Source organism: Pleurodeles waltl, chromosome 6, assembly GCF_031143425.1.
Source record: "Pleurodeles waltl isolate 20211129_DDA chromosome 6, aPleWal1.hap1.20221129, whole genome shotgun sequence".
In the NCBI taxonomy this organism is placed as follows: Eukaryota; Metazoa; Chordata; class Amphibia; order Caudata; family Salamandridae; genus Pleurodeles; species Pleurodeles waltl.
Window position 1 is genome coordinate 1,699,750,370 of NC_090445.1, and position 16,029 is coordinate 1,699,766,398.

At 46.7% G+C, this 16,029-nt stretch overlaps 1 protein-coding gene across 4 annotated transcripts in view; it reads right to left on the reverse strand.

Annotated features, from left to right (window-relative positions):
• ADAMTS13 (ADAM metallopeptidase with thrombospondin type 1 motif 13) overlaps positions 1-16,029 on the reverse strand; it is a 177,071-nt gene that overhangs the window by 40,106 nt on the left and 120,936 nt on the right. For all 4 annotated transcript variants that reach the window (XM_069241794.1, XM_069241792.1, XM_069241795.1 and 1 more), the window contains exons 24-26: positions 15,098-15,277; positions 9,724-9,909; positions 5,565-5,769 (exon numbers count right to left, since the gene is read on the reverse strand). In XM_069241794.1, coding sequence (XP_069097895.1) covers positions 5,565-5,769; positions 9,724-9,909; positions 15,098-15,277 — 571 coding nt within the window. The remainder of the gene's footprint in view (positions 1-5,564; positions 5,770-9,723; positions 9,910-15,097; positions 15,278-16,029) is intronic.

The following is a 16,029-nucleotide window of genomic DNA, read 5'->3' on the forward strand; positions in this document are numbered from 1 at the left end:
CTTTCATTCCCCATGTCTGTCCCATCATTCATGCACCTGTCTTTTATCTTTCATGCACCCACCTCTTTCGTCTTTCATGCACCTGTCTTTTATCTTTCATGCACCTGTCTTTTATCTTTCATGCACCTGTCTTTCCCATCTTTCATGCACTCACCTCTTTCATCTTTCATGCCCTTGTCGCTTCCATCTTTCATGCACCCACCTCTTCCATCTTTCATGCACCTGTCTTTTATCTTTTATGCACCCACCTCTTTCATCTTTCATGCACCAGTCTTTTATCTGCCATGCACCCACCTCTTTCATCTTTCATGCACCTGTCTTTTATCTTTCATGCACCCACCTCTTTCGTCTTTCAAGCACCCGCCTCTTTCGTGCCCTCCACCTTCCATCTTTTATGCACCCGTCTCTCTTCCATCTTTCATGCACTCGTCTTTTCCATGTAGCGTCGAAGTCTTGACTCGGTGGGCATTTGATGCCAAGGTGTTGTAGACAATCGCTGCAGCAATAGGGCAGCTGGCCTGCTCCTTCTTAAAAAGATCCCATAAGTGTTACAACTCTTAACACTGTGCATTACCAAGATTACTTGTTCATCTTGAACTATTTCAAGTTATTAAAATAAAAATAGGGGGTCATTCCGACCCTGGCGGTCCAAGACCGCCAGGGCCGGGGACCACGGAAGCACCGCCAACAGGCTGGCGGTGGTTCCCAGCCCATTCTGACCAGGCCGGTAAAGCCGCGGTCAGAAAAGGGGATCCGGCGGTTTCCCGCCGGATTTCCCCTGCATGGGCTGAATCTCCATGGCGGCGCTGCAAGCAGCGCCGCCATGGAGATTCCAACCCCCATCCCGCCATCCTGTTTCTGGCGGTTTTTACTGCCAGGAACAGGATGGCAGGAACGGGTGTCGTGGGGCCCCTGGGGCCCCTGCACTGCCCATGCCACTGGCATGGGCAGTGCAGGGCCCCCCTAACAGGGCCCCATAAAGATTTTCACTGTCTGCCTAGCAGACAGTGAAAATCGCGACGGGTGCAACTGCACCCGTCGCACCCCTGCATCTCCGCCGGCTCCATTCGGAGCCGGCTTCATTGTTGCAGGGCCTTTCCCGCTTGGGCCGGCGGGCGCTCTTTTGGCGGTCGCCCCCCGCCGGCCCAGCGGGAAAGCCAGAATGACATCCGCGGTCTTCTGACCGTGGAGCGGCCATTTGCCGGTGACCGCATGGCGGGCGGCAACCGCCGCCCACCGTGGTCAGAATGACCGCCATAGTGTTTTTTGAAAATTGAAAATCACTGAGGCAGCATTCCTCAGAGAATGGGTGGTGGCTGAGGGGAAGTGGACAACATGTCAGCGGCTGTGTTTCAAACGTGGCATTACCTGCTTGTTCCTGATTCTAGCTGCTTGGGGCCCGCACCTGTGAACCACCTCTGCCTTCTGAGGCCTCAGCTGGTAATTCTGAGTCACCCAGGGCTTTAAGAGGGATGACAAAATTGTGGCGGGAGGCCCTTAAAAGGCGTGTGGCCTAAGACACGTAATGAAGAATCCTTTCTCCTAGAGATGGCCGATGAAAATAAGGGCATGACTAAAAACTGGTGAACTAAATTCCTGTGCTTCTCGTAGTTTGCCACCAGATTGTTATTTTGTGCTTCTCTCAGCTTTCTGTTATTGGATTCAGACATATCACACAATAACAGGCATGCACCCAAAATGAGCAAGACCTCTTGTTTTTTCCATTGCTTATTAGAAGTCTCTTTTAAGGGGCTGATTATGAGTTTGGCGAACAGAAACATCCATCCACCAAACTGACGAAGGGGAGGTAACCCCGGTGCCGGCGACCTCCCCACTGGCCCCTTTACAACTATCTCACTGGGCTGACCAGCGCAAACCAAGGTTTCTGCCGTCAGCTCAATGGTAAAGGTGCAGCAGCACTGTCGCTGGCTCATAACAGAGCTAGCGGCAATGTTGCCACACGCAGGGGGTACCAGCAATCTTCAAATGTGCACTGTTTGCACTGCAGACAGTGCGCATTTGAAGGGTGCTGAGCAGGGACCCCCCTGCACTTGTTCTCCGCCAGCCTTTTCATGACGGTGGACCCGCCATGAAAAGGCTGGTGGAGAACAAGGTTGTATTCAGTAGGGCCCCTGGATGATTACAACCAGCACCGCTGTCAGCCCACCGGATCTAGAATCCTGGTGGGCACAACGGTAGGTTGGCGGATCTGCCCGCCAACCTCATAATGTGGCAGTCCGACTGCCACCGCGAGTCTGACGGTCCAAGGACTGCCAGTTTCGTAATTGGGCCCTAAATGTGTAACAACAATGATTTTGTTGTTAACAATTAGAATATAGCCTTAGAACCCGCCGTAGTGGGCTCTACCGGCTATTAAAGGCCCGCTCCCGTGTTAAAGGCCCGAGCCGAATGGAATTCGGAATGTTGGCGCTGCGGGCTTTTACCAGCCAGTAAAAGCCCGGAGCACTCAATTGTTTTCAATGGAGCTGCCAACGTTTGAATGTTCTAATATAAAATATTCCACTACTGAGAATATGAGATCTTGAATTAAGCATTACTAAGGTCAGTGGAATGGGTAGTAGTCTTCAGAGTGTCTCAATCACTCCCATTCTTCCCTTTATACAACTTTCTTCTGCAGTCTCTCACTCTGCTAGGCGCACATTTCCTTATTCTCCCAACATCGTTCTGTAATCCTCCATCTGTAGGATCCTAGGCTGAATCTTCTCGTCTCCAACACAGCCATAGCATTGTATGACTATCCCGTTCAACTCAACCTCTTTCACCACAGAGTCCAGAGTTCCCAAAGCTCAATTATCTCTCCATTCCTGTTCAGCATTTCTCTGACATCATCACCGGAAATCAAATTCATGTTTTTCCTTCAAACTAACTTGATACAGCTATGTTGATGACACACCAATTATCATAAAACCGCAAACCCTGGAGGAACCAGAATCAGCAAAACTCCATGTCATTGAGAAACAGATGCTGACCAACCACCTGAAAAATGAACTGTTCCGAAACAGAGATCTTTACATGTGGATAATGAAGAAACTATGAACACACACTTATCTCACAAAGGAAGAAGAGTTTCTGCCATCAATATTTTGGACTCATGTCTCTTATTGGTTCTTCAAGTAAAAAAGTTACACAAAACACTTTCCATACAATACAAACAGTGGTGTTCTGTACAACTGAGGAAAAATTGCCCCTCTTTTCTGGGTCGCTTGACCTAAGTGTAATAATGTGATAAGTGGGACCTCTGTCTTTTTTGATCATATAAAGGGCAAACGACCAAGAAAGGCAAGACAATGTTTCTCTTGTACAGCACACAAGATAAATTGGACTCTTTCTTCTCATCCTAACCCCATCCTACTGAAGTAACAACACCTATTACAAATTGGTAGGGATCAATTAAGCTACGTACCTGCCCTGATGAGTGCCTCAGACACAGGTAGGGCTTTAGAGAGTGCAGAAACATGTCGATGACACCAGAGGGATGCATGACATAATATCTACTGAATTATGATTTTAATCATGCAACAGGGAGATCATAAACAGTTAAAATGTCAATACCATCCCTGATGCATTTTGTTAATGGTCATGGTTTACTTTTAGAACCTCTAGTAAACTTTTCCATAGTTAATCAGTAACTGTTCTCATGTGAGACAGCCTAAGGAGCTGTGGTGAGGAGGAACTTGACGATGAAGCATGCCACTAGCAGTGGGTGAGTGTTATCGTTCTTTTTAGATAAATACTTATATTGAGGCATAACAATAACCTGTTAATATACGGTCTTGTGGTTCATCAATCCCAAATGATGTAGACTCATTCAATGCTTCAGAAGAAGCCTGGTATCTTTTGTAGCAAATGGTCGGCAAGCACAGCCTGGAGCAGAATCAAAGAGACTGACACTGTATTCTTGGTAACACAGATGAGATAGTCGTACGGAGCAGGTTACGTGCCAGTCATGAGACCTAGCTCACCATCACAGCTCCTTAAAAGCCGCTCTCCCCATGGGTTTTGATGAGTACATCTGAGGACTGCCCTTTGTCGCTCCTGAAGGGACATATTGAGCACTTACATACCCTCAGCCTGTTACTCTTAGGTAGGGACATTTAGCACCTGAACAGACAGTATGCAGTACTTTTTCTGGCGACTGGTAAACCATTGTGGGCCAGATGTATGAAAGCATTTAGCATTTCTTAACGGACCGAATTGTAATTTAAGACGGTTAAGAAATGCTAAATGGCCTTTCCATATGTACAAATGCATTTAGGGAATAGCAAGATGCAATTTCTACCCAATAGAAATCGCATTTTGCAATCCCCAAATAGGAAATTGCAAATAGAGATTTCCTATTTGCGATTCCCTTAGCACGTGTACAAAGTATTTCCTAAATGCAAAATGACATCTAGGAAATGCAATTATCATCAACTTCGAGTCGATGGTAACCATGGGCAATTTGTAAAAACGCACCCAAAATGAATTTTTTTAAGTTACATGGAATGCACATGCCCCTAGGGCATTTGTGCACGTAAAATGTGCATCACCTGTTTTTGGAGTGAATCAGGGTGGGCCTTAGGGCCATAGCCACCCTTGGCATTGCATTTCCTACCTAGGGGCCTTTAGGAAACAGACATCAAAGCCTGTAAGACTTCAATCCAAGCTGCCAAAACAACATAACACCTCCTGGTCCAAGAAACAGCCCAAGGCTCAAACTAATACCACTGCACACATGAACCAAACACCTGGCTTCGAGTCATCCACTGGCACAAGAGTGATCATTAGGTTCTGCCCTTGTCCCACACCAACGCACTCTCTGACCCTGTCAGTGTGTCTCCCAGTGCTGTTTGGCAATGCACATTCACAACAGCCTAGTCCAGTGGTTCCCAACCTTTTGACTTCTGTGGACCCCCATTTTATCAGTACTGCAGCCCGGGGACCCCCACTGAATCATTATTGGAACACGGGGACCCCCAAGGAGTCATTACTGATAGCTGGGACCTAATATTATTAAATTTTTTAAGCAGCCGCGGACCCCCTGTGGAGGCTTCGCAGACCTCCAGGGGTCCCCGGCTGACAGGTTGGGAACCACTGGCCTAGTCCAAAGTGGAAGCACACTCCGAGACAACCCAGGGATGCTTAGTAAGTCACCTTCTGGAGAACATACATTATGTTATACAAATGCCAATGTTATCTAAGAAATAACACGCAAAGTACAATGAATCGATGAAACCACTGCACAACATCAGAGAATGCAGCATGAAATTAACTGCAGCTATTAGCCCAGCTGAAAAGATCCCTCCACAGGCAGGATTTAAAATAAGAACTTGAAAAAAGAGGAAAAAGCAGGAATGAATATGAGGTATCAAAATTTAAACTGTTGAGAAGATAAATCCAGGAGGGTAAGGAGGATAGTTATACAAGACAGAAGATCTAGAAGTGGAAAAAAGGATGCCTTGAGTTGGTGGAATTAGAGAAAGGTGAATTCAGTACTCGGATTTTAGTAGAACAGGTGAAGTAGAATAAACATGGATTAATGCAAAGCTTGCGTTGTTCGATACCTCGCCCCATTTGCTGACGTCCCAGCCATAGAAGCAAAGACCTGCGCTGCAGGGGATGATTGCTGGAGGGCGGTCTGTGGAAGGGCACAATTCGTGATCCACTTCTGACTCCACGCCTTTCTCAAACTGGACACAGGCAACCCTCTGTTGGGCAGTGCCGTAGCCACATGGTGCAGAGCACACGCCAATGTCTATAACAGTCCACCTAATCCAATAAAAGAATAGAAAAACATACTCTTGTGAGCAACAGACCGCTATGTGACAACTCTGCGCTGATTGCCATCTGAACTATCCACCAACTGTGTAGATTCTTCTGCAAGCCAATCTATACCAACCACTAAGAGTGCTGGTCACCATGTATGTATTACAATATGAACCACTGACCAACATCTGCAGCATCCTACATTTTGTTCAGATCCATCTGAATTCATGCCACATTTTCCATTCCCCATGAGTGTCTTGTGCTGTATCGGCCAACCAACACCTGTGACGGTCAGCATATATTCAAATTATCATCTACACAACTCACTTTCTGATCCAACCCACTATCTATGCCAACCACCATATGTGCCAATCTCATTGGTTTCATATTCACCTGCACCAACTGTATTAGAGACAACTTTATGTGCACAAAGCTTGGCAAACTTCATGAGTGCTGATGAACGTCATTCAGTACCAAGCCTTGTCTGTAGGAACCTTTCTCTGTTCATCTGTGTATTCAATTCAACGGGTTTAGCTCTAGGCTTGGCGTGTGCCAACTTATATCTGTGCCATCCTAGTCTAGTTTTCAAAGTGCACTGCACTTCTTTCCCTTACACCCGCACATGCCCACACTCTTGTGCTAAGCGTTATGTGTGATTTCGGCAGCCTCTGTCTCAGTTTGTCCGTCATCTACTGCCGAACCAGTCTCTGAACCATTTGCAAGTAGTTCACACTCTATCCTCTGCTTGATACCCAAGAATCTCCATCCTCACTGTCTTCTACAGTACACCGATCTTCACCCTGAACTCCAGGTCTCCCATCCTCACTCTAAGCTATGGGTTACTATCATCATCCACACCATAGGCACTCCATCCTTTCTCGGTGATCAAAGTAAATCATCTATTCTGTTAGTGTACCTCATGTTACCCTTTGATGCTCTGTATTCAGTGTTACTCATTTTTACACTATAGCTCAGTTTACCCAGGCTTACACACCCTCAGTGTGTGTTTTGGGTTTCACACCTTTTCTCTGTACCACTTAGTTCCAGCCTAGCTGTATATCCCAAGTTGGCCACCCTTACTCAGACTGTGGCTCATGTGTCCATTTGCCCCTCTGTCCTGCAGGGAACCCACCATTACTCTGCACCCAGATTAACCATGGTTCATGCCCACCCTAGAGTACCTGTCCTTATTCTGTGCTCTAGACTACCTTCCCGTAATGTGTACTCCAGCTCATCCACCCTTACTCTGCAAAGCAGGAGGTCCATCCCCATGCTGCACGCCACTTCACCCATGCTTACTCTGTACCTCAGAGTATCATCTTTACTCCGTTCACTGGGACAAACAAAAATAATACAAATATTTCATTGTTTTAACCCAACAAACACAAGCAATCATACTCATAACACATGCATGACCACAAACATGGCAACTATATATACACAGCCATACATTTAGTTTCAGGTTTGTATTTTTTACACCAGCCTTTAAAACCAATTGATTTCTACACAGTTGCACGAAAATGTTAACAAGTCCTAAGTTCACAGTTGTCTATCTCTGTCTGGAGAGGAGAGTAAATACAAATGTTCATTCAGTCCTGCACTGAAGTATAACAAAAGGTGATGGTTAGTTAATCTCAGCCACTGGTAATTACTCAGGGCCACTTCCCTGCCTATCATTATTCTGCACACCATGCAACTTCAGAAGGTTTGTTCCCAGCCAAATGCAAATCAGTGTTGGCCCTGCTCCAGTAGCAGCAGTCCAGCCAAAACTGCCAGGCCCTGAACGGAACATAAGCAACCCAAGATATGTTCTGCCCTGGCTGGGGCTCTTTAGGGGCTAAGTGAGCTTGGGATCCATGCCTGGGCATACACGTAGTACTAGGGGCTTTGAATCCCAGTCCATTGTAATTTTGCACACCAGGCCACCTAAGTTTGGCCCCGCTATATGCAAATTTGTGCAACCCAAACTGCCAGGCCAGGTCCTGGTGAATCTGAACACAAGCAACCCAAGACTGGTTTCACCCTGATTGGGGCTCAATAATTGGGTGCATCTTGGCTCCAGTAGGACCCACGTCTGTGTTTACTGGTTGCACTGAAGTATGCAAAGTGATGGACGGAATGCATGAATTAAACATTCCATCCGTCACCTTATTATTGATACCTTAAGTGTGACAAGTAAGCTCAGACATGCGTCCCGTGCTCACTGTTCCATAGGACTCAAGCTACACTGTGTTGACAAGCCACAAGTATGGCAAAACTGATCCGGGGGTTGCCTGTGGTCCCTTCTGGAGAGGGCTTTGCCTGGCAGTTTGGGACGGACTGCTCCCATGAGAAGGATTAATACCGATGTGCATAAGGTGGGCTTTGTCTGCATTGGTATGTTGGGTGCGAAAAATGGTGGACTTGAATGCGGCCAGAACAATTGCCAGTGGCTGAGATTAATTCAAGCAGTCCATCCGTCACCTTGTTGTGGATGCAGTAGACTCAACCCTGCTTGCACTTTACAATTCAAATTACAAGTAATACAGACTATGGAGGTCATTATGAGACCATCAAACTCCCAACGAGGAGACCGCCACGGTGCTGGCAGGCTCCCCACCAGCATTGTCCCCGGCTCATAACTGAACCAGCGGCAATGCTGACGCAAGCAGGGTGCACCAGCAGACAGTCCACATTTCAAGGGTTCTAGGCAGGGGGACCCCTGCACTGCCCACGTCATTGGAATGGGCATGGGCAGTGCAGGGGCCCCTCTGTGGCCCCCTGCGCTTGTTCGCCACCAGCCTTTTCATGACAAAAAGGCTGGCGGAGAACAAGATTGTAGTCAGCAGGGCGACGTTGACTTTAGCTCCACCCTGGCTGGTCACTACCAAGACCACCGTCATCCCATCAGAGACGGCGGTCCCCTGGTGGTCAGACCACCAGGGTCGTAATGTGGCAGTTGGAGCACCACAGCCACGGCAGTCCGACTACCACCGCGAGTCTGGTGGTCTTGAGACCGTCAGACTCGTAATCAGGCCCTATGTTTCATGTCATTTGACAATGGGCATTAATAGGTCATTAAGGGGCCTTCCTTCTCAAGGAAAAGCTTACTTTTGAGTATGGATTGCTTTTACTTGTATCTGCTTTAATTTTAATCTTACAATGATTATGCTTTTATTTTAGAACCTTGAGGGATAGAGAAGGTGCTCCAGAAATATATGAACTTTTTAATGCAGAACTCTACTATCTACTTATCTGTTTACACTTGATTTGCATATTGTTGACACTCACATTCTATTTTTGTAATTTAAGTTTTAGGTTCAGATTATTGTACGTCTTCTTCACCAAGCCTTTGTAGACCTGGGTATGTTGCACTCTGCAGACAAACATTTACAGAATCAGGCAGTTTGTCACAGCCATAATGCCGTCCGCCCTGAATTCACCATCAACAGATTCTAGGGTATTTCCTTACCCCTGGCAAATTTTAAGTCAGAATTTCCCCACAAGAATATCCTTGAAATAACTGTGCCCCCAAGAAATCGAACCTCACTCTGTGGCGAAGGGGATACTCGGTCACAACGGTGACGGATAGCCAGTCTGCGGAAATCTAAATCCCATTATGTTGTATAGGATGTAGATTTCAGCGGACAGGATATCTGTCACGGTTGTGACATTGTAATTCATCCGCCAATATCTAAATCAGGCCCTTAATCGGTATCCAAGGTCACCTGATCTTTTTGGTACCCTGTGATTCCTCTCCTCACTGTGGACCCAAATACACCCTTACTGAGGCTTGCATTCACATGAATGTATCTGTACGTACAGCTTCATACAACACAATGCTACCTGTAGCGACTTCTTAACACCAGGTGCCATGGATGGAACTTAGTTACATTCGCCTGTACATTTCCAGGCTTGATAGAAACCAAAAACAGATTCAAGCGCTGCCACGCTAGGGCTGGAATCAGGTGGACTCACCGTGCCGGACAAGGCTGTAGGTTACATGGTGGCCGCGCCTCTGGCAGCGGAAGTCCGTGGCACTGAGTGTCTGGCACAATCTCCTCCTCTCCCTCCTGCTCCTTATTCAGCCTGGCGCAGTACAGAAGACCCCTCATCACGCCTCCCCCACAGCTCACACTGCACGAGTCTGCTTTGTAAAGCCACCTGCGGTAAGCAAAGAAAACCATCCAAGAGGTGATTCAAGCACCCTATCTAATAAAGGGATTAGCAAGGACTGTCATTACAAGAGGCCTGCAAAAATGCACAACACTTCCCCGCCCTTATCAGAGATCCGGGTAACGATGGAGCAAAAATATAATGAGATTACAACTTCTTTGAGGTAGGCAGAGGTTAGAGGCGAAGGGAGGATAAAAGTAAAAAACAAAAGGGGGATTTTGGGAGACTCCATCGAAATAAAAAATAAATAAAAAAAAATGAAATAATTATACATAAACACACACACACACATATAGAAAGAGAGTAAAGATAGATATTCATTGAACAAAGTAACAATTACAGTTATGTTATGTTTAAGCAACAAAAAAACAATGACATTCACCAGTTATAGTTTACTGAGCTAACTGTAAACTACACCCCCATGACCTCTCATATTACATCACTCATGACAGGTTTAAATTACATCAATGATGACATCTCAAACAGATGCCATTAATTATTTAATTTTTTTAATTAACTCAATGGGTTCCACTTTCAGTGCACCCACCACTATGCGCCTATCCTGCCCCATGATATGGCCCCTTGCTTTTATTGTACAAGAAGCAGGGACAGTGTACTGTGTCCTGAATTGGCCACCGCAATATTTCTCCTGTGGCAGCCAATCAGATCACCCAGATCCACAGTACCAACTTTAGAAACACAGATCTGAAAAGGACGGCAAGCGATAGGGCTTCTTCGTCCATTAAATATTTTTTTAAGTTTGCTGCAGAGAATTCACAAATCCCAAATAGCAAAAATATTCACCCACTCAACAACTGTTTTGAAATTCTTATATCTCAAAAACTACAACAACCAACAAAGGCGCATTTTCTGAGGAAAGGTCTCCTTTCATGAGAAGTGTGTGTTCTTCATTTTGTTCATTTCGGGACTAAGCCTATACACATCACAGATATAATAAAACATAATCAATTTACAACTGCAGGGCTCGAAAAAAAACTTGGATTTACCACCTAAATGAAATGGAAAGCTGTTAAAGCTTCATAAAGCTTAAAAAGGTTACATTTACATGATATTTAAAAGACACTTGGAACATCGGAGTAATGCAATGGCATTTTGCTGTTTACAAAGAAGGTGTGGGTCCATTTGTTTGATTTACACGACCATACCCTTGGATTTCCTTATTATCCAGACAGAAAGCAGGTAACCACTAAGACTTATAACTATCGGAGGGTACTGTTAGTCCGAAGTATTCGGGATGCCAGCATTATAGAGAGGTCTGATCAAGGACCGCTTTGGACTTGCATATGCTTGACAGGAAAACAGTCTGTGCCCCACATCCCCAGTAGCGTAGTTACAAAGTGTGCGATGCGGTGACCTTTCCAAATTTATCTTCCAATTGCTTGTGAACTCGTTTACTTGCAGTGTGCCCAACCTAACTTCTATGTATATTGTTTGAGCAGGGGGTGGTACATTGGCATCCATAGAAAGTCCCGGGGCAGCTAGTCCACCTGCTTTGGCGCTGCAGTGACACAAATGTTCCTGCCTTCCCAATATGCCTCCTTGATCTGCATTTTGGTATCATTATTTATCAATGTGGGATTATTACATTATATATGCTCAGCCCTAGATCGCTAAAGAGTGCTTTGATATGACGGAACCAGGGGATAAGATTGCAATTCCAATTCTGTGGCGAGCATGTAGGTTATGAATTCAGGAGTCAATCACAAACCTGCCCTGAAGAGTACTGGTCTTAGGGCCAGATGTAGGAAACTGTTTGCGACTCGCAAACGGCAAAAATTTTCGTTTGCGAGTCGCAAACCGGAGTTTCCTATGCAGAAATGCATTTTGCGAGTCGGGACCGACTCGCAAAATGCATTTCCGAATCGCAAATAGGAACGGGGGTTCCCTTCCTATTTGCGATTCGCAGTGGTATGCAATTCCATTTGCGACCGCGTATGCGGTCGCAAATGGAGTCGCAGTTACCATCCACTTGAAGTGGATGGTGACCCACTCGCAAATTGGAAGGGGTCCCCATGGGACCCCTTCCCCTTTGTGAATGGACCACAAAATATTTTTTCAGGGCAGGTAGTGGTCCAAGGGACCACTACCTGCCCTGAAAAAATTCCGAAACTAAAGGTTTCGGATTTTTTTTAAGTGCAGCTCGTTTTCCTTTAAGGAAAACGGGCTACACTTAAAAAAAAAAACTGCTTTATTGATAAGCAGTCACGAACATGGAGGTCTGCTGACTACAGCAGGCCTCCATGTTAGCGAGTGCCCATAGTCACTATGGGGCCGCAATTTGCGACCCACCTCATTAATATTAATGAGGTGGGTCTTTGCGACCCCATAGCGACTTGCAGACGGTGTCTGAGACACCGTTCTGCATACCAAATTGCGAGTTGCAATTTGCGAGTCGGAAGGACTCGCAAATTGCAACTCGCAATTTGTTTTTTTGCTACATCTGGCCCCCAATGAGGCTAAATCACTGATCCTTTTTAACTCTGTGCCAAAGAACAGGGAAACAACTGGGGTATTCTTGGGCAGCTTAAATATCTCATGAAATTATTTTATTTGACTGTTAGGCCACTGGTATTTCCTGCCCCCCATATATCCACCCCGTAAAGGGCCACAGCCTGAGCCTTAGCCTTGTAAACCTCGATCGAAGGAGTAACCGAGCTGGGGGTAGCTGTTTTATATTTCTTGGATACTGCAGATGCACTGTGTAATAAAGTCAGTTCAGTTTTTTGTATATGTGACTTCCAAGAATCAAAATTGTGTAGACTTACTCCCAGATAGTCACATTTTCCTGCTAATTGCAATATCTCCTCTTTCTTTAGAAAGTCTCCTTTATACGATTTACTGGGGCTAATCATTATTACCCCCAAATAACAACAAACCCCGCACTACACACAGCTTTCAGACGTGCACGGTGGGACTGGGCCTTTGGCCAGGCCCTGCAGCCACCCTCCCTATAACCATTCAACCCCATGCCACGTACGGCCTTTGGCCAGGCTCTGTGGCCAACTCCCTATAACCACACCACGCTCGACTTCGGCCATGCGCCACAGGAGTTGGCCACATGTCTAGCCTGCGGCTAGGACTTGCGGTCAACACCCTTTTAGCTCCAAACCCCACACCATACACAGCCAAAGGGGTTGGGAGCTTTAAGGGGTAAACATCAACTATATATATTTAGGAGGGCGGCACAGGCCCCAGAGACCACCACTTGGGGCAACCTAATAAATATTGTTGAGGGGCCACATAGACCCCCATGGGGCCGCAGGGGCCACCACCTCCCTGCGGCAACAATAAATAAATACATAGGGAGTGCATGGACCCCCTGGGCCCAGGGGACCACCACCTCCCCAGGGCTACATAATAAAAAAACTTAGTGGAGAAGCACATGCTCCTCAAATCCCGGGGACCACCACCTCCCCAGGACAACATTAAAAAAATATATGGGGGGCCACAAGGACCTCACAGGCCCAGGACCACCACCTCCCCGGGGCTATTTTTTAATTATTTATAGGGGGGCTGCAAGGACCCCACGGACCCTGGGGACCACCACCTCCCTGAGGCTATTTTAAAATTATTTTTAGGGGGGGAGCACAAGGATCCCTCCAGGTCCCAGGGAACACCACTTCCACAGGACTATTTCTAAATTATTTTTAGGGGGGGCCGCATGGACCCTCCAGCTCCCCAGGACTACCACCTCCCCAGGACCAATACTTTTTTTAAAAAGGGAGGGGGGGCACGTAGCCCCCTCCCTAGCCTGATTGTGGCCCCAGAACCCCATCCCCCAGGGCCCGGCCATGTATTTATAGTTGGCTTGACCCTACCTAGGGCACCCAGTAAACACTTATGGGGACCGCAGGGGAAGCCTCAAGGTTTTGCGGTCTCACTGGCTCCCGGCACCTCCGGAAGCTGGAATTGCAAATAGCAGCTCCCTGAGTGTGGGAGCAATGTTTTCAAAACTCCACTTTTAGCAACTGGGAGCATTTTTAAAGCTCCCACTTGCTGAAAGCGGAGTGTTTGCTTTTGCTTGGCGGAGGATGTCAGCTCCCGCCAAGCAAACAGCAACCTCCTGAGGGTAGGCACCTCCGGAGGTGGCAGGAGCCAGGGCCATAAATGGCTCCACGAGGGGGTCTTTCGCCCCCCTTCTTCTCTTGATGTGGCTCTGGGAAGGTGGTGGTCCCCAGGGCTGAGGGTCCATGCAGACACCCTCCTTTAATGTTATTGTAGCCGCGGGGAGGTGGTGGTGGTCCCCGGGGCCCAGGGGGGACCCATGCAGCCCCCGGTAGTTTTAAGAATTGTAGCCCTGTGGAGGAGGTGGGCCCGACCCTGGGGAGGTGATGGTACACAGGGCCGGTGGGGGTCTCCAGGACTCCCCTATTAATTTTATTTTCTCAAAATGGCTGCCAACACTTTCTAGTTGAAGTGTTGACAACCAATCAGATCTCTGCAGGATATTAGGAGGATTCACAAAGCCTTCACGCCTCTAGATATACAAATTTGGTTTTCCTTTGATATCTAAAACACTACAGAACAGATTTACCCCAAAAAAGAAAAATCATGCTTTCTGGACCAAATGCTACCTTTCTACCAAATTTAGTATAAATCCGTCCAGCAGTTTGAAAAAGCTTTAGGAGGGGGTTTGCGTGCGCCCCCCTCCATTTTTTATATGCCTACATGCCCCTGCACCTGGCCCACCAAGGGGCTATATCATAAACAAGCGAAGGAGACAATTCGCAAGTCCACTGCAATTTCCAGTGAATTTCTTTTTTAATGCTTTTTTGCCCTGGCAGGGTCCCAGGGGTACCCGAGCACCAAGGCTAGGAGGTCAGGGTATTCCTACCCTGCCCCCTTGTCTTTTCCTGTGGCCAGGCCCTACGGCCTACCCCCAGGCAGGCATGGTCAAAGGCCCTGCTTGGCATGGGGTTGGGTGCTTACAGGGATAGGCTGCAGGTCTTTCTTCGCGAAGGTCGTGGGTGGTGCGTGTTGGCTGCTTAATGGGAGTGGGTCGCAGGTAGAGTGCTTAAAGTGGTTGGCAGCAGGGCCTGGCCTGTACACAGTAAAACCTGCTACAACAGTGAGATAGCAAGACCTATAAATGCAACCCTCAATAACACTGATCCATGTTTGGCAATTTATAATCATGTCCTGGAAGTAACCTTACCTGACGGGGCATGGCTCGGCATTACACACTTTTGTGGAGCTAGGCCGAGGGATACGGCTGCACTTGGAGTGAGGCACAGGCCATGTCAGCTCACCCTCTGTCTTCACACAGCGCACCAAGAGCTGCACAGTACCACCACCACAAGTGGCAGTACAGGGAGCCAACTCCACTACTTCCCACCTATGAAAAAGAAGAGAAGCCATTGGACCGGGGTAATAATTACAGATTTAACACCAGGTATGCCTCTCATGGTACCCCTTGAGATGTTGAGATGGCTTTCCAGTGGCAGGCAAAACACCTCCAACCTATCCATTTAAGTAAGACCTGGCCTCTCTTAGAGAGCTGAAAGTTTCCCAGCTCAGGTGTGAGGAGGGTTTTATGTCAGAATATTGTGGACATAAATATCATGCTACAAATATATCATAGACAAAATATCAACAACCACAATGTTTTGAACCCACAGGGTAGTATACACACATCCGCATAACTTAAAGATAAATATACCGTCACAGTACATACAAGTTAAGTATATTAAACCTATACTTATCTATGTATACTTACCTTAACGATGTTTGGTAGTCAATATGTTCTCTGATATTTATTTGCAGCATGATATCGTTCCAAAATGTTGTGGTCCTAAAACGTAATTCGTTCACTCAGTTCTGTTTTTTCTTTAAATTCTGCTACTTCCTATAGTGTGAAAACTATAGAAATTAAAAATAAATGGGGGCCGCATGTGTGCAGTCTTTGAGGGTGGTGGGGCATAGTATAACATAGTTGGCCTTTGAGAAATACTAAGAAACAATCTTCCATTTCCTTACTGCGTCGTCTATCTCCACAGAAGGAAAATGTTACTTACCAAGTAGACATCTGTTCACAGCATGTAGTGCTGCAGATTCACATGCTTTACATAAGTCCACCATCTAGTGTTG